The sequence below is a fragment of the Merops nubicus genome, unplaced genomic scaffold, assembly GCF_000691845.1.
Source record: "Merops nubicus isolate BGI_N331 unplaced genomic scaffold, ASM69184v1 scaffold43246, whole genome shotgun sequence".
NCBI classification, from domain to species: Eukaryota; Metazoa; Chordata; class Aves; order Coraciiformes; family Meropidae; genus Merops; species Merops nubicus.
Window position 1 is genome coordinate 450 of NW_008615156.1, and position 19,644 is coordinate 20,093.

At 36.6% G+C, this 19,644-nt stretch overlaps 1 protein-coding gene across 1 annotated transcript; it reads left to right on the forward strand.

Moving 5' to 3' along the window:
• Window positions 1–434: 434 nt before the first annotated feature.
• Window positions 435–12,197, forward strand: LOC103774994 (serine/threonine-protein kinase Nek7-like; the record flags this gene model as incomplete). Its single annotated transcript, XM_008942435.1, has 3 exons — window positions 435–529; window positions 5,122–5,235; window positions 12,087–12,197. Coding segments are annotated over 3 exons (320 nt in total), but the record flags the coding sequence as incomplete, so codon positions are not given.
• Between the last annotated feature and the right edge of the window lie 7,447 nt (window positions 12,198–19,644).

A 19,644-nucleotide genomic window follows, 5' to 3' on the forward strand; every position in this document is an offset into this window, starting at 1 on the left:
CAAATGGAAGAACAGACAATTAATTAAAAAAAAAAAATATATTGAAGACACAGAAGATAATTTCTAGCTGTTATATCCAGCCACAGTTACAACAGTTTGGAAAGAAGCAGGGCTGTGTGTGTGTAGTAAATTCCCTTGGTTCTCTTCAGAAGAAAATAATTACTTTTGAGCTTCTTTAAAAGCAAAAATTGCAAATATTCTACAACTGAATAATTCTGGTAATTATCAATAGTCAGAGTAAAGCTCTATTGGGTGTAATAGATATCTAATTCATGGGTGTTTCTGTCAAACTACAGTTGTGAGTATGAATTGAAATTTTATGTATAGCAAAGTAAGAGAAAGGAATATTTTTTTTTTCAGCCATGAAAATGGTACTTTTACTATGGTATAACAACAGAAATTTTCATTTAAAAATACTTGTGTATTTATTGCAGTTGGTACACCTTATTATATGTCTCCAGAGAGAATACACGAAAATGGTTACAACTTCAAATCTGACATCTGGTCTCTAGGCTGTCTGCTGTATGAGGTAATATTGATTTATACAGTGAACTTAACACTGTTCTGCTCCCCAACCCCTGCCCCCCCTCCAAACCCACTTTAAGTACTGTTTTAGGATCTATTTTTGGTTTTGTTTAGAAAAGTAGGTAGTATTGTGAAAAAGCTACTTTTCAGCTATTATATGTTTGTCTTTAATATTAGCAATGACCTCTCACAAAACTTTAGCACATGAAATACTTTCATTTTTGTGTTACCTTTTACTGGGCTAGCTACAAAGATTTTACAACAGTTTGCTAATGTTTGGACATAACTGAAGGATTAATAAATGAATAATGGCAAGCACGTGTAAAATTGTTCTAGGTGTTTTAGTGGCCTGGGCTGATGATACGATTTTGGTAATAAATGCTTTGAGAAGTAGCAGGAGTGATTTGGGTATGCAGCTAAAGCTTTCAAAAATTGCTATACAGTTATTTTAACACAAGTTTTATTTCTTTAAAATTATTTAAAACCTAAGTATAACAATTTTAAAAAAGAAAGCATTACTGTGTGCTTACTAGCTTGAATTAACTTTCAATATAATGACTTCTGCTGCACAGACATATAGTTTTTCTGCCCTTTTTTCTCCAATTGATTAAACTATAATTATTGGTTAATTTCTGTATTCACACAGCCAAGATTGGTAGATGAGACATAATGACATTAGATTCTGAGAGAAAAAAGATACAGAGCAAATGGAAATTGAGGCGAATGAAGGTGTGAAGAACAGGTAGGCTTCCAAGGAAGCTGTGTCTTCAAAGTTCCTTGCATATCGTTTGTTGATAAAAAGACAAAACACTTTTGTTGAAGGATACTGGGAAAAAAATACACTCCATCATCAATGCAGTGATGTCTTTCTGGTTACACACCAGATAATTCACCCAGCTCAGTTCTCATTCACCTACAAGCCACCTGCCTCAGTGAGTGAGCAGAACTCATTTAACACATGCTCAATGGGATTGGCACCTCCTGTTTTTCTAGGTTTTTGTAGAAAATGTCAATTAGTTAAAGTTATGTTACTACTAGGTGAATTGTCTCCAGTAACATTAGTTTACTTTCTATCACTAGCATGTTGCTTTAAATATTGCAAAGGCAAATAGGTGTATCGCAGTTCTGCGGAGTTTACAGACCTGTGTATGGCTGTTGCTTCTAAAGCTTGGGGACAATTCACAGGACTGAAGGCCGGTGCCTGAACAGCAAGTGTTTAGAAGTTAAATCCTGAACTGAAACTGAATCTGCTGTTGGGATTCCTTACTATCGACCACGGCAACTGCCATCGATTTCAGTGCTCTACTTTACACAGTTGATGAATGAAGATTTTTCAGTATTGCTACTTCTCACTGGTTTTCTTGTGGACTTTTTAAAATCTGGAAACATATAAAACCCTTAATCACTAATTATTATCTAAAATGAACATGTCTTAAGGGTAACTTTTCTATGTTATATGAAATAAAATTGCTGGATAGAAATCAATAGCACACTTCTAAAGAAGATTTTTTTTTTTAAGCTTGCTGCTTTGTTGCTGATACAGTATATGTAAAACCTATGTGGATATTAAATTTTTATTTGACCTGGTAAATAATTTCAAGTTAGCTAAATATCTCATTCGATTGATTAACTCAGCATATTTAAATACCATTTTATTATTTTTTTTCCTTCCCCTAGAAGTTTTGCCAGGATGATATTTAAATTGATATGGTGTTATGTTTGGATTTCTCCTTCTTGAAAGAATAATTATTAAAGTAATTGCTGGTATATATTATGTAGCTGTATTTATATTATAGCAGTATCTCTAACAGTAGCTATTTTTTTTTTTTCTAGAGGTGCATTAGTCCCATTTGGTGAATTCTAGAACATACCAGATGTTTGTGGTGGAGTTTTTTGGATTTTAGTGTTTTGTTTGGTTTGGTTTGGTTTTTTTTTTTTTTTTTTTGGTTGTTGATCATTGAGATGCAATTTTGAAATTTTATTGAAATTTTAGATACAGTAAACTCAGAATATATGCTTAGCATTTTTCTCCTTTTTTAATTATTTGAAAGTGGTTACTTAAGGTTCTTCAAGACGTGTAGATTAATGCATGAATTTTTTTTATCCATGCAGTTTTTTGCTGGGTATCTTTTTGTGATATGTTTATAGCCAGCATTTTACCATGTTTTATTACATTGATTTCATCTTGATGTGTGCTCATGTGTGCTCTGGATTCTCTCCAGCTTAATTGGAGAAAAGCTGTGACATGTTTATCACTTCTCAATAAATGCTTAATTGCTGCTAAACTCTTCTCAGTTATGTTTTAATTTAAGTTTAGACTAATTTTCTATAATGTATATTATTTAAAAAAAAAATTATTTCTAACCTATGTATACAGGTCTGTTATACAGTGTTAACTGTGGCCAGTAAGATTTTCAAAAGTATATTTTAATATCTGATATTTTTATAGCCCCAGGTAGTTCTGAAACCTAAAAAACCGCTACCACTGGAGTTTTAATTGATATGCAACAAAGTAGACTTTACTAATTAAAATCAAGATGCTGTGCTTTTGCTACATGGACCTTTACATGGAAAAGTAGGTCTTACACATTTCCTTTTATTGTTCAGCGTAGCAATTGCATCCTTACAGGGTTGTAGGTTGGTGGCTTACAGTTCAAAAAAAAAAAAAAAAAAAAAGAAAAAAAAAGAGAGAGAGCTGCCACCAGCCCCGAAGACAGACAGTGGGCTTTCGTCCCTCCAACACCCCCAGAATACTAATCAGGAAAGTCAGACCCTGGAGGTCAGGGAGCAAGTCAATCATTCTAGCGATCGTCTCAGTGTGGAGGATCAAATTAGCCTGAAAAATTCAGCTGCTGGGAGGAGAGGGCGAGCAGCTGTCAGGGGCAGCAGCGAGATGCACTAATGAACCAGATGAATAGTGCAAAAGCTTGAAAATAAAAACAGGACAGTTGACATTTTTCATCTGTCAAAGCAGGAGATGCATGAAAATATAGTATTCCTGTTTTAACTCCTTAGGGGACATTCAGAATTTTTTTAACACTCTGCAGCATTCAAACAAAAGTACTTTTTAATGAACACCTAGAGTACAAAAATGAGTATGTGTGCATTTATTTAGAATTTCTGTGTGTGTACAAACCCTGCAGTTGATTTTTCTTTTCTTTTCTGGTCTTTAGCTTGCAATTTTAACATTCTTTTTAAGGTAAGAGACAATGTCATGTAAATCCAAAAATTAACACTATTTTCATAATAGAGTTTTTGGGAGGCATGTAGGATGGAACCGTAGCATAGTAATTGTTTTGGGAGCTTTACGATTATTTATTCTTCCTTGAAGGTAATGTCAAAAAGTATGGAACTGTTTAAGAGTGCCTTTGTCAGATCTAAAATAAATGCCAAAGCATTTTGGTAATTTTTTTCATACGTTTTCCCCCAGTGATATTGGTGCTTAGACATGAAGGAGTTAAACTGCTATCTGGAAGACCACAAGACAGATGAGAGCCATTTTCAGCTTGTTCTGTCCCTGCTGAAGCTCACTGAGTAGCACAGCATGGACTAGCGTGTTTCACACACACTCTGCCTGTCTGGGGAATGTACACATTGTCCTTCCAAAATCAAACTTATTAGCACATGTAGAAAAGGGTGACTGACTTTGGGGCAGCACTGCACTCAAAGCAGCATTCGTGCTGCTGCGGTTCAAAGACTTTGACGGCTTTGAACAGAATGGAGAGATTTTTAAATGAATTTTTAAATTCCTAATCCTGCTAACCACAGCATTTGTTTCCACCTTAAATGTCAAGTTGTAACATTGTCTGGAAATAAAGCCTAGGTTTACCTAATGCTGGTGTTAAGCTTATCACTTATATAAATCTCTCCAACAGCTATTCTCTTATTTTTTATTACAATCGTAAATTATAGTCAAGAGTTGCCAGTTCTGTACTTCTGGTGATGTTTTGGGATTTATTTTTTAATTTTTAAGTATCTTCAAATAACGTACTGAATATTTTGGGGTTTGGGTTTTTTTTTTTTTAAGTTTAGATATTGCCTTTAGTTTTCTTGCTTTAAAAAAACCTTTATTGAAGTCTAGTTTAATAGTTTGGAAGGTTACAAAATCTATTACTGTTAGCCAGCATTTTCAGCATATGGTACTGCTTTTAAGATCAGGTGATGTTTCCAAATAAATTAAATGTTTTCTTCCAAAAGATCTTCAGAGGAAAATTACATTGTGGGGTGGTTTGTGTGGTTTGTGTTTTGTTTGTGTGTTTTTTTTTTTTCCCCCCCCTCTTTCTCCTTCATGGTGTGAGGACCTTCCACACTCACAGCAGTATTGAAAACTACTTAATTTTTTCCTTGTACTCTAAGGGCATACAATTAAAATACTGCAGTATGAGGATTATAACAGGTACGACTGTATGACATTGAATAAGTGTACATACCGGTTACAGTAACAGTTTTGGAATTTCTGTTTTTACCACTGTGACACTTCTAAGAAGGGAATCGAAGGTCATTAAAAATTGCTTTTGATTTGTTAGTCTTACAGATTTTATGACAAAACAGGTTTACTTAAAGCACAAAAGAAAACCATGCATTTTCTTTGAACAGATGGCTGCACTGCAGAGTCCCTTTTATGGTGATAAAATGAACTTGTACTCCCTGTGCAAGAAGATAGAACAGTGTGACTACCCACCTCTCCCTTCAGATCACTATTCAGAGGAAGTAAGTAATTTTCCTTTTCATGGGCTAGATCCTCAGTTTATGTAAGCTGGCACAGTGCCAGGGAAGTAAATGAACTTGTGTGATTTTATGTTATTTGCAGATTATGCCCATAAGTGTTTGCTTGTTGAACTCGCTCAAATGTTCCTGTCAAAACAAGTCTGATATGATTTAAAATTTGGGGAAATTAATGATTGTAACGTCATACTGTAAGCTTCTTAATTTCATTGAGCTTCCTTGCAAGTATGACAAAATGTTTTCTCAGAATGCACAAGGATACGTTCTACATGCCAGAATGGGATTGAGTTGTACATCTATAGTGTGCTTCTCTAGAAGCACAACTACCCAAGTTGGTGTTGCACAGTAAATTAGCACACTAGCCTTGTTTCTCTAGGGGCTTGCATTCAAACAGATGTAATGTAACTCACTAGTAAAAATTAATTACTTAGTTCCCTTTTTTCTGCATTCTAAAACTGTGCTGTTCAATACAATTGAATGGCAGTTCTTTTGCAATAAAGAGTGGCTCTCAACTAGTAGTCAGTACTAGTCTTACTAGACTACTAGTAAATATCAGAGACATACAGGCAGACATAATGTAAGTGAATCTGAACTATGTGCTCGTGCGTATCGCAGCAGTGTTTGTTTTAAGCTGATAAGTAACAGTTATTTACTATCATTTCTGCATTTAAGGGGGGTACTTGCTTTTTTAAGCTCTAAAATGAAAAGAAGCTAAATAAAAGAAATTTTTGGTAGTGTAGCAGAATGAAAAAATGAAAATGCTTCCTTGTTGATGTTGCAAGGTGCCAGTTTTGAAACACTTTGCTGCTTCAAAAAGAACAGGGCAAATTAATGGAAGCTGTAAACCAAATGCATTAATGTATTAGTAAGCAATTCTAACTGAATTCAGCCTTTGTGAATTAAAGATTACTTTGAAAAAGCAAATAAACATTAGCACCGAAATAGTTTTAATAAATATAAAGCATTGTGCAATTTCATTTATAGAGCAGGGGTTGTAATTCTAAACCTGAAATTTTTTTGCATTTGAAGACAGTGATTGGACTATTAACAAAAGATTACCGCCCAGTGTTTTGTTCTGTTTTGTATTTATAGTGACAATTATTCCCCTTTTATGGAACAAACTGGATTTAAAAAGATAATTCAGTGACATTAAGGATAAAGTAATGATCTACGGTGTAATGTATACACTGTGTACATTTTGCGGGTTTTCCAATTAGTCATTTTACCTGGGCCGTTTATAATTATAATTTATTGTAGTCTATAAATATGGCAGTTCATATAACCAACTTCAGAACTGGAGGCCTCGAAATACAGTAGGGTGTGAACAATAATGCAAAATGATAGCAAGAATGTCAGGGGCCGTTCTTTGTTGTGTCATTCATGCTGTCTTCCTTTTTCCATGAAGCGCATGAATATTTCACATATCTGCATCCTCATCCTCTATTCTTCTTGACTAATTTTCAGACTGTCTGAATTTGCATTTCACATGGTAGCTGATTAGGAGATGCAGTGCAGCAGTGAAGCCTCAGCAGGCGGTTTCCATGGTGACCTTCAGCAGTATTTTAATGATGATACCACTAGTGGTTTGTTGAAGTTGGCCTGCCTGCAGGGCTACTTCACTGCAGCTAAGTGTGAAGTTGGATATGCGGATTCCCAGCCAAGGGGCAAATATCAAAGCCTGGCCCAGATAGAAGGTCTTAGAGTTTGGATGGGGAAAGAGATTTCCATCTTTTACTGCACATCTGCGTAGTTTCTGGTGTTGAAAACAGATGCACACCACAGCATGTTAGGTTTTCTTCGTTTCAAAGCAGACACGTATTCTCCACCTTGGATAAACCAGTTATTTGCAAAATACACATAAGTTGTTGGAAAACATAATGAGAGAATCAGAGCTATGATAGGTAGGAAGATAAGTATGAAAATAGTTACTTAAAAGAAGTATGGATACTGTGATGGGAACATTTTTTATGCTCTGAGATGAAGATGTCTTCACTAAGGTACATGGAAAAATAGATCTATTTTGATGCAGTAACTAATAAATATACCTTTTTTACTTGTATGAAAAAACATTGCTGGCATGAACTGCAAAAAAGCCAGAAACAAGTGTTATCTGTCATATTGGGATACTGTCCTAAATATTTCACCTGTACAGGAAATTCAGATATCAAATATTGAACCAGGTTGGAAGCACACTCAGTAAGTTGTAAAGATCAGGGATCACTGAACAGTAAAGGCTATTTCATAGTTTATAAAAAAAATTTATGAAAGAAAAAATTCACTGAGTGTTGATCTCTGCATTCTTTGATATAGGAGCGTAAATACTTGCATTACACAATACAAGAGAAGTGCTTTTTTAGATAAACTTTGTGTAAGTAAATTTTAACAAGTTTTAAGATGCGACATTTTTTCTAAGTGTGCCTCTGTAAGACCAACCTATTAATAATGTATCCCATCTGTGTCATCAGAGAATAGTGACAGGAAGATGCACCTTAAGATAGACAGAAGGAAATTTTTTTTTTTTTTTTTTTTTTTTAAAACCTTCAATTAGAAGTTCTAATAGTCGTAGATGCATTTTTCACAAATGATTGTGTCAGCAGTAGAGTCAAGAGCCAATATTTTCAGGTGTTTTGGATATCTCAATTTTGTAATATTCCTTAAGAACATCTGGTATTCAAGATGAGTACTCATCATTTACTGAAAGTAGTTCTGCTTTAGGGAATTCAAAGCTGGGGCTCCCTAGCCACCCCCAATCAATACTCTTAAAATCTTGTCAGCCAATATCAGTATCATGTTGCTTTCATGATAGACGAAGTTTTTAAATCTTCCCTTTGATTGAGATGCACTTCTAAAATCCCTAGCCAACCTCCTACCCAGATGTGAAGGCTGAATGAGGCAGGTGGTCTACAATGGCAATATTAGTTGCCAGTGGAAGGTCTTGAGAGTAAAACTGAAAAAAGGCTTCAAGAAATTCTACTATTCTCCTATTTTCTTATCCAAAATTTCTAATATGAAAATTTCTTTTTCGCCTGGCTTACAATGCAAAGTACTTGCATGTCATATTTTTGTTGTTGTTCCTCCTCCTGACTTGAGTGGTAATTATTTATTTCGTAGCTGAAAAAGCTGCTAGTTAAAGAAAGTGTGTCCTACTGCTCTGACATCAGGCTAAGCTCCAGGCTAAAGACAGTACTTGTGCTAAATGCACAGAGGAAGTTAAGAACAATAAGCTACCAAACAATTTTGCAGCTTGGGGATACAACAGGAGCTTCATCCATCTTGGTCCTAAGTCTGCTCTGCCTGTCGGCCAGTCTGTCAGATTTTTTTTTTTTTAATTATTTCTAATGATAGTCTGACTTTAGAATCCCACTGCTTCTTCCCATGGTACTGTTGGGCTCTTCTGCTACACTGGAACTTTTATTAATAGTAGAAGAGTTGGCAAATGGGTTTCAGGGTTATCAAAATGGATATTCCTGTAGGAGTTACAGGAATAGTGCTATAAGTAAGTATTGGCATCCAGCATTGTCACAGTTTCAGTCTGCCTTCTTGTAGAACTGGTTTCATCCTCTACAGCAAAACTAATTTGCCTTCTCCTGAAGGTTTGCTGTGCAGTAACAAGGCTCGAAAGAGCTCAGGGATTGTGAAATTACTCTGTAATCTGCATTGTCATTGCACAGTGTCCCAGGCATATTCAGCTCAGCCATGCTGCCTTACAGTGGGGGTTCTGGACTGGGGAGGGGAAAGGAGATTTTGCAGTCATAGGAATGACCAACATTCAAACATTAGGACTCACAGCTGAAAGAGGCCTGTGACTGTGGTTTATTTTCTTCCAGGAATAGTGGAGGTTTGTCTCTAACTGAACTCACCGCTAGAACTATGTTGGGAATCCTGAGTAAACTGGTTCAGTGACTGTCCCTCACTATGAAAATGTTCTTGTAGGTTCTTTAATGCATCCGAACAATAGCGGCTCCATGTGCAATTTGGCTAGAGTAAAAAAAGTAAGAAGCTGCAGCATTAAAACCGCCAGTCAACACTCCACATGGGTGAATGGTTTTCGTCAGTGTACTTACACAGATTAATAGGACCTAAAGCCTTACTACTTACTACTTTTGAGTAACCATACATTTTGCTAGCTCTGTCTAAGCAATGAATCTTTTTGGTCATTTTATTGCTGTTTTCAATTATAATATATTGTAACAAATAAAGTAACTCTGAAGGAAGCCTTCCTATTTAGTGACTTCACAGGTAGTTCTGAGTCTGAAATTGACTTTTAGATGATTAAATTCAATTTAGAAAACAAAATCAGTTACCTGCAGGCCAGGACTGAAAAGACACAATGTAGCCTACTTGAGGTAAACAGAACTTCTGGTGCTTTTCATAGGTAAGTTTCTTGAAGGTCATTCTCCTGCTCTTCTCCCTGCAGTTAAATCATTGATACATAGCTGATAAAAACAGGAGAAAGAATGCTGTTTCTCCTATGATGATAGCTTTATAGGTTTCAATCCTTCAAGGCCTCTTTTACTGAGACATTTACTATATGCAGTTCTATTGAACAGGAGGAGGTATTCACAGAGAAAGATATATTCAAGATTTTGTACAACTACAAGATTTGGTGTTGTATTCTGCAAATAAATGACATTTGTATTCTCTTTGCAAAACGTTTAATTATTTGAGTCTTGTTTCAGGCTTGAGGTTTTTGGATTTTCTTCATCCAAGAAAGACTTTTCCATGCAAACTGTCTGAGGTGTTGCCTAGCAAGCTGCTCGTCTCTGCTAATACGTTGTGCCTTTTGCTTACACTGTGTCCCACCTGCTTCTTCTACAGGAGATTATTTTGCTTTGCATCGTTGTATTATGTGTTGGCAATTTTTTTTTTTTTTTTTACAGCAGTTCATTATTTCCAGCATCCTATTTTCCAAATGTTTGGGAGTTACTACAGGATAATAGTTTTTTCTGTCAATAGTATTGTATTTTATTTATTGGGTGCCAGAAGCACTATGATGGCTTTTATAACTCCAGTAGTCAAAATATACTTAGCTTATTTAAGGTTCAAATAGTGAGTCTGTTACAGATTATTTTTATTTAATATGTTTCTTTTCAATCCAGCAATCTGACCACTACCTTCAGGACTGATGATCACAGTCTTAAATATTAAGCTTTTCTTGCTAAAGAAGGGGAATGTCTAGTGACATAGTTTTTGTTTTGTTTAATATGAAAAAACCTGTACACTTTATACAGTGTACAATCTTTACACAAGAGCTAATGGACAAAGTTTTCAATAGTGCTATGCGATGTTTCTTACTTAACTTCTGGACTTCCTATTCCTGTTCATTTAAATGAATCTTCTGAAAAGTGAAAGGAGTATAATTATAATTTAAAATCCTTGGTCTTTATAAAAAGCAGGAAGGAAATTCTCTGATGTTAGGCTTGAATATGCAATCTATGTTACTTTGGAATAATCATGGTGATGAGGTCACAGTCTGTAGTTGCAAAAATTACAGACCTTTTTCAATAATACCCAATAGAGCTGGGAGGGAGACTTAACCAAATTTGATATGCTGCTATAGAAGTGTGGGTCACAAGGTGTTTTATTTTTTTCTTCTTGGTTGTTTTCCCGCTCCCCCATCCCCCAATGCTATAAGGAGATCCAGGAGGATTTGGCAAAGCTACTAAAGATCGTGGTTAAGTTGCCTATGCAAAGAATGGTAAATGGTTTAATAAGTCATCATGAAGCAGTGTATTCCATGTTGAAAAATGCTTAGGAGATGCACACAGTTCAAAATAGATGGGCCATCAAAAAGTTATCCAGACAATACATTAAGTTCTAATGTCATAAGTTCTTAGGCATATCAAGGGAGAAAAAAAAAAACATTGCAACTATTCTGCTAGTTTGTGAAGGCATTGAGAAGCATCTGAGTGGTGTGGAAGCTCTTAGGGGTTTCTTCTGCTGATTCTGCACTATGGAAGGACCAGTGAATACGATGCTTGTGGAAACATGGGGTTTTCTGGTCATAGCAATTTGTTCACTCCCAGATAGAGGCTTCTGTGAACGTATTTGTTAATTATGTACTTCTTTGGATAAAGAAAAAAAAAAAAAAAAATCAGTGACTTAATCCAAAGAATAGATCACAGGGCGTAGACCAAAGGCTGTTTATTCCTGTACTGTGTCTCCAGTAGAGGCCAAGTGTGGAGTAACAGGGCCTGCATAATGCGACACTTCCCCAGCTTCCAGTTTTAAGTTCAGAGATTTCCTCATTCAAGGGTGGAGTCTCTATATTGAATAGCACTCAGTGGGTTTAATCCATTCAGTTGCTTTCTGAATGTGTGTGTAGTGGCAGCTTTTAGCAGCAGTATGGTCCCCAGGTTGGCTGTGTGCTGCAAGGAGAATCGCTGCACTTTGTTGGAAGCCGTCACGCAGCAATGGCATTTATTGCTGGCTGGCTCCTGTGTCGGGAGGCAATGAGCAAGTGGCCCCGATGCACCTTCTGTCCATGCTAGTTTGCAGGCATAGCCATCAAAAGCACAGGAATTTTCATTTATATGATGTGTAATGAGACTAATTGCGTGTCTAAATTTGTGCGTTAAAAGATTAGAGCTTAACAGGTGTTCATTGTTTTTTCTGGACAACGGCCCAAAATGTCAAAGTCGTGGGAGTGTGTTGCACATGTGCTTGCATAGAAGCATGGTGTGCAGTGGGTGTGGAGGGAGGCGGGGCGGAGCGCGTGCCTATGCAGAAGTGCCTTTCGGCTCATTGTTGCCAGTCTTACGAGTTTGAATTTGGTAGTGCACAAGCAGTCCCTGTAAGGCAGCAGCTGATCCCGTGGTGTTGCTCTCCTCTCCCAGCTGCGGCAGTTGGTGAACATGTGCATCAACCCGGACCCGGAGAGGCGGCCGGACGTAACCTACGTCTACGACGTGGCGAAGCGGATGCACGCACACACTGCCAGCAGCTGAACGGGCACCAGCTCCTGAAGGAAGGAACAGAGACAACCACGGGTTTTAAACAAATCATCCCACCTCTTCCTTTGTCATTATTTGAAGCTTACTGTTGTGCTTTGAATTGTAAACTGATTTATATACAAGCTTTGTTGTTTTCTGTTTAGTTCTATTTTTTTTTTTGTATTTTTTACTAACTTGCAGTTGTACAATGTTTCAATAGGTAAAGCATAACTTTAAAAGATACTGAGAACCACTGTTTTCCGTGTTAAGTGAGTTCGAGTATATTTCTTTAAGAACAAAATTGTATTCAGTTGGGCCTCAGTTCTAAAACACAGTTGCACTTTTGCACATGATACAGATATTAGGCTTATTATTCAGAAGCAAAATGTCTGAATATCACCTTTTTAGTAATTTATGAAAGTATGATTCGGCACAGTTAACTTTTATTTTAATCTTTGTTCTAAGATGAACATAACTATTATAGAAGGTTATTGTATTTTATATTGAATTGTAGCTTGCAGCTCTCAATGTACGAGTAGACAGGCGACAGGATTAGTTCTCTGCTTGCCAAATGTGATGGGAAAATACATGAAAAATTGTCGTGCATAAAATTTTGTAACATCCCTTTTTGTTTTGTTATCGTGTCATAATGCACATAAAACATTTGTGGGAGGCTTTCTGGGAAAATTTAAGGTGTTGATTCTGCAATCTGATCGTTTTCAATAGACTTATATAGCACTGCCCTGGGGCAATAGGAGTCTGCATAGCTAAGTCTTAAAACCATGCAGATGCATCTTGTAGCAAATGGGGTTCTTTTGAGGCTAGCGTTTATGAGAAAGTCTGATTAAAAGATGCCATCTTTAAGTCACAACTTCCCAACCATTTATGTGTAGGTCACTGTTTGATTTTTTTTTTTTTTCCGTGTGTGTTTAAAATAATTTGAGTGACCTTACAGTATATTTATTTTTTTTCTTTTTAAATACAGAAACCTTTGGGAAGAGATATAATAGTGTAGTATAAAACAAAATGTATTCTTCATAATGTATGGATTAATATACTGCATCCTGAGAACTAGTTTTATATTTAGCAGAAGTAAATTTAAGCTTTTATATTCAAGAGAAAGTTGCCACTCCTTCATTTGGAAAACAAATATATATGCAAAATGTCTTACAAATACTTTTAGTTGAAAAGGAAATTCAGGATTTTTTTTTTTTTGAACATTAGTACCTTTTTGGAAATGCTTACTATTGTTAAGGATGGAATGTGTCTTGTTTTTAAAGTTGCAAAAAAGGAGAGTGGACAATAATTTCTCGAGTTTCAAGACTGAACTTTTTATACAGAACTGTCAAAACATAATTATTACCAGTGACATTGCTAAGAAGCTGCTACAATCAGATCTTTTTTCTTAGGTGGGTAAAAAGAAGGTAGTTCAAATACAAGCAGCGGTATGTACATACACCTATAGGTTCTAGATGCAGTCAGTTCCCTGATACTTTTGTTTCTTTCTCTGTGCACTTTTAATGCTTGATTTGCTATAATGCCCAAAGAATAAAGATATGGCTGTGGGGTTTGTTGACACAATGTTCAAGCTAGGTCAGAGGGTTTTCTGGTTCTGTATGTTTTTAAAACTGCTAATCCTGTGGAAATTGTTTGGCAAAATACAGAGGTTTTTAAATAGTATGTGCCAGATCATCAGCTTATTTCAATATATAATTTTTAAATTTCTGTTTCCAGATTTTCTAGGATGTATTCTTAGTTTTTCTTCTGACTTCTGTGTGTACTTAATCTTGTAGGACTTCAGTGGAACATTTTGTATGGAAGAAGTATTTGAAAAATCTTGGTTTGTGTCTAGCAGCCTCTAGATTTATCATTTATTACCTGATTATTGAATTTTAAGAATAATGGTTGTATTCTATAACGCTAGTTCATATGACACAGAATGAAGCGTTTTGCATTGGAAAAGCAGCACAATTACTTGCTTGACTGCTAGGATTTTCTTGTAATATACACAAGTACTCAATATATATATATATTTTTAAAAATTATTTTTTCTTAAATGTGCTGGAACGTTTAGGAGTCACAGTAAAAAAACCCAACACAGTCAGGCTGTTTGCATCTAATATTATGTGTTAAGTACTGAACTTTTCCTAAAAGAGACCAATAATAGATTTCCACCACCACCACCTATCCTCTTTGGAAGGATACATTGATTAAAGAGATCATGAGCTCAGCATTAGTAAATGTGCATACTTAAGCATTTACTTTTTTTTTTTTTTAGTGTTTATGATTAAATTTTGCACTGAGAAAAAGAAGTTGTTCCTATATTAAAACTGGTAAAATGAATGGTACAGAAGACTGGTACCAAAATTCAGAAGCCCACGCAGGTTAATGGAACTGCTTACATAACTGGGGGTTGTAGAATCTGTCCTCGAAATAAAGCACCTGGTAACGTATGAGAATAAGTCTGTTCTGACACTCCCATGTGTGCTATACACTTAGAAAATACTTGCTTTTATAAAACACCATTCTGTTTTTCATATGTTGTTGATGGTGACATTTGGCACTATTTATTTTAAGCTATGGCATTATGTGTTTATTTTCTTTAAAAGGAACATGTTACATTTCTAACCAAAATGTTTGTCTGGCTCCCTTTATTTCAGTAACGCTACCAGTATTAACTTGCTTCAGGAGTGAACTTTGTGCTTTGAATGACGTGGTGTAAAATCTTTGTCTTGTCTTGAAAGCTCCCCTGCTGTGCAGTAGCTTCATAGAAATAAAACATATAGATACTAAATATAATGTAAAAATTATAGTGTTTCTATGGTATTTCTCAAATTTTTCTTGTTACAAAGATATATATACATATACATATATATATATATATGTTACCATAGATGCTACCTATCTTGCGGGGAGTTTACTGCTTCTAGTAAAGTAATTTTCTTGACTGTAACAAGACAATACATTAAAAAAGGCTTTTGTGTAATATTTGTCAAAAATTTATCTAAACACAGTACATCAAATATATTTACAATTAACCAAAAAGAGTGGGTTTTATCTAAAATTTAAAAGCAAATCCAAAGTTATTTTCAAAGTGTATGAAAATATCTGAAACACGTAAAAATAATGAAGAGCTGCTGTTATGGCTCTAGTCCTGTCAGCTCTTGTTTATAGGTAGGCTGATTTTGATGTAATTTCAGTGATTTTGGGTGAGCCTCATATACAGACGTGAATAAATAGTAATCAGTAGGAGATATAGAAATGACATGCTTAGCTCATGTTTATACTTTTTGTATGTGACTAGTGTGGGAGAAGGGAATAATGTGGGTTCCCCCCCCCCCATTGCACTGTGATGATCCAGCTACCAAGTGTAGAAGCAGGCAGTAGAAGTATGTTGTGTTTTTGTAATGAGCAGAAACTTTAAAAACATGCCAATATTCCAGAAGATGAAATACAGTATTAGAAGTGTCTGAAAAGGCTGGTGTTTTATTCATGCTCAAGATTAAGAAAGCCGTAAAGTGAAATTCTTGACAGAAGCTTGGAAGTGGGGAAGGACTTCTTATGCTGGTGGTTCTCAGATATCTCCGAGTGGGACCCAAAACCGCAGTGATGTTTCGTTTCAACAAGCTGTCTGCTTAATCTCTGTCTTTGCTGTTGGGGAGCGAGATGAGAATCTTAATGGCTGAAATTGAGTGCTGGTGGCGAATGCTGTGTCAGGGATTTGAGCTTCTACGAACAGGTTGTTGTGAGGGAGAGTCAGTGAAAGGCCTTCAGGTCTTGCTTTGTGGAGAGTTAATTTAGTCTGGAAGTAAAGGTGCTGGATAGCAGATCAAATCACTGCTTTTCAATAATCTTTAGGACTTCTTTAACAGTCAAAAGTTTATTCAGCCCTCCATGCCCCCACATCATCTAGCCAGTGGCAGAGCTGGTCTTCTGAATTTCTGATCTCTGGTTTGGTCTGGGTGAATAACAAAACTTTTCTGCCAAGAGCACACGAAGGAAATAAAGGCACTGGGCATGCCTAGAGGGGTCATTAAACTTATGTTTCTGAACATGATTCAAATATATTTGAGGGTGTTTTTTTAAGGTTTGTTTTCAAACTTTACTCCCTTTCCTGAACCTTGTCCTTCAGTTGATGCTTTTAAAAAATTGTTTCCCTTTCATATTCACTTCTGAAGTCCTACAATGCCTGTCTTTCACTGCTTCTGCTTCATCTGTCCTGTTGTCTGCTCTACCTTCTTCCTTGATTTGAAATTCTGTGTCTACTTTTTCTACTAGCTGTTAGTTTGCTTCTTTCTCTGTGTCTTTGCTAAACTCAGCCCATTTCAATCTTCTCAAATTTTATCCCTCACCATGGGCAAGCCCTATTTTATTTCCCCCCTGATAACTACTTAGCTCCTTTGTTCTGTTTTCCAGCCTGATGCCTTTGATTTCTAGTTTTAGACAGATTTTTCTCACTGCCTCAGTCATTCCCATGACCTTGTCTTTACTAAATACTGTTCACTTTATTATCTCTCATTTTTAAATTCCCTTTCTCTAATCACTACTTGCTTTCTTTCAGCTTATCTGTCTTTCTCTCTCCTCTGCCCTGTCACTCACTCCTTTTGGGATCTCCCGTCTATTAACCTTTCTGACTCCTTTACTCTTCTCAGCTGCCTTCTTCCTTCATCGGCCTCACTTCCTTTGGTTCACTGGTCTTTATTTTCATCTCCTGCCTTTTCGAATATTTCCAAAGAGTATATTTGCACAGCACAGCTTTGGACTCAGCTTCTCCTTACCTGTTTTTGTGCTCTTTCTAAATGGGCTTTTTAACCACTTTATCCCAACATTTTTTTTTTTTTTTCCTTGTTGAGCTTGCTTACAGATTTGGTCATTCATTCTTGATACAAAATGTATCTTCAAAACCAATCCAGATTTTTGCACGACAAGGTACTTTTCAAAATTGTTCTTTCTCAGAATTTGTTTCTGAGACTTCTCTGCCTCTGTACCTGTGCCAGTTTGCCCCTTTTATTTCTCTATACTTTATGCCTCACTCATTACTTTAATTGAATAGCTTCTTCCTCTTTAAATCTTCCTCTCATTTCCTTCACTAGCAACCAAGTTTCTTTCCTCTGCCCTGAAGGGAATGGCACCCATCATCCTACCTAGTTATCTTTTTTTAATACTTTGCCCTTTATTCTCCATTTGTCATGCCATAATTGTATGTGCCTGAACATCCTCACTCCAGTTTGTTTGCAAGTTTTTTACCTTTACGCTTTGATTTGAATGCCCCAAAAATCCAGTGCTTCATTCCACAGTTTGGTTCTCCCACAGTTTTATCTCAGGTGATTCCTGCCATACCTGTTCAGATTCCAAGATCTATTTCTTATTCCTAACTTCCTCTAGACTATTTTCTAGCATGCCTGACAATTTTACCTGCCTGCTTTCCAAGGCCACAACCTTTCTATCTCTGATACTTCTCCCGCGCCTGTGTATTGAATGTCTCAAAGTTAGCAGTATCAGATTCCAGCCCTCGTCACTATCCCTGTTCTTTCTTATCTTTTATCTTCACTGGTTTAACCTCTGTGTCATTTTGACTTCTTTTCTCCCTTCTAAGTATCAAAATTGAGCGGACTAAACTCCTGTTGTTGGGCTTGAGCTATTTCATGTGCTGAAGAAGGAACTCCACCAAATTACTTGTTTTGTGTTTTTAAGAGACTCGAGTCCAGCAACTTTGGTCTTATTTCAGGACTGTAGAGCTGGAGAGTAGATATGATTCCTCCAAGTACTTCAAAGGTCCTTGAATTTGGGCTTTGACATAGTTTTCTACCACTTCAGGTACAAAGTTTTTGCCCTTAAATTTCTTTGTATTTACTGTATGTAACATTGTCTCGCCTTGCTTCTACACATGCAACTCACAGTTATTTTCTTGTTATAGCACCAGGATTTCAGTGCTTTTGCCATCACTTGAAGTAAGAGTGTCTTAAGAGCTTCACTGGCTGGACCCAGAGTGTTAGTAGGCACAATGCTCCTCTTTGTTACTGTCCCACCAGATTTTGTTACTATCTTCTCTTATTTGCTGCCCTCTATATCTTACCTAGCTGCAGGTTCACTCTATTACACTGCAAGGTAGTGTCCTTACAGTTGGGCAAGCTGCAGACAAGGTAGTTTGTGTACTTGCAGCAATTCCAGAAGTTCTTGCCAACAGTGAAATGTTTATTTGCCCTGTAGGTCCAGATCTGACCTCTGTGCTCTGCTACTTCTGTATCTGTGTGTCCCTAATATGAATCAAAAGCAGCTATGCCTGTGTGGCTGGCTGCCTGGTTTTCTGCATAGCTGCACTGCCTGACTTTGCAATTTTAACAGGCTTTCAGATTTGGAAGACTGTATGTTTGCAGAGGTTCACCGTTGATCAGGTTGTATGAGGATAATTATGAGCAGTCAAAGGTCAGACATTTATTGAGCTAGAGAACTGAGGTTCTCCATAGAACTAAGAAGTCTGGGGACTGTGGGATGTAGAGCTGAATGTCAGATTCCCTTTGGGGTGTGTGGGTATACACACATTTAGTCACCCTTTATTTGCACCAGAGTAATACTTTTCTTTTACAGGATCAGTTGCTTGTTGGCATAAAACAAGAGTTTTTCTCATTTTTTTTCAGGTTTTGTTTATTCTTTGTTGCCCATTTGTATTGTGTCATACCATTAATTAATTTGTCCTTCTGCAACTGCCTTGATAATGGGTGGAGGCCTTAAACCTTTTGACTAATGGAAATCTTCTGTTCACATGGAAATAAAAATAAATTAAGAAATTAGGTGCATCGAGTCCTTCCTGATAGCTTTGTTTGCTTTGCATTTAAAAGCCATGGAAAGAGGTCTCAGACTGGACAAATGTAATCCCCAAGATAGAGTAGAGACGTTTTGGGGTTCCCTGCTTCCTCTCCACCTCCTAGCTCATTCTCTGGCTTCCCTGGTGCGCTTGCTGGGGGCATGGCACAGCCAGTGTATCAAGGGCTAATAGAAACTTGGAAACTGAACTGTTGGTGTTATCTTGCTTATGTTCCTTTGGTGTCCTTTCTCAGTGTGAATAGGAAATAAAAATGGTTAGGGAAGGTCTTTGGTATTGTTATGCAGTTATTGATTGCTCCTTACACGTTTGGCATTGAAAATCATGTGTTTGCTGTTACAAAGAGGATTTTAAATCACGCAGATGCTCTTTGTTTGCATTTTAATGTGGTGTTGGTACTCCTGTATGGTTGATTTGCTGGTTGATTTTTATGGTCATGCTGGCCTGTTGTAAAGATGATTGTTAGAGACAAGTATTGCCTTTTCTGATAAGATTTTGTTGGGAGAGGGGAAAAGGGAGGCATCCATTGATTTGTTTGAATTTGGCTGCTGATTGTGTTTGGATCAAATCATAGAATCATTCAGGTTGGAAAGGACCTTGAGAGAGAGGTGTCTGGTCCAACCTGCTGCTGAGAGCAGG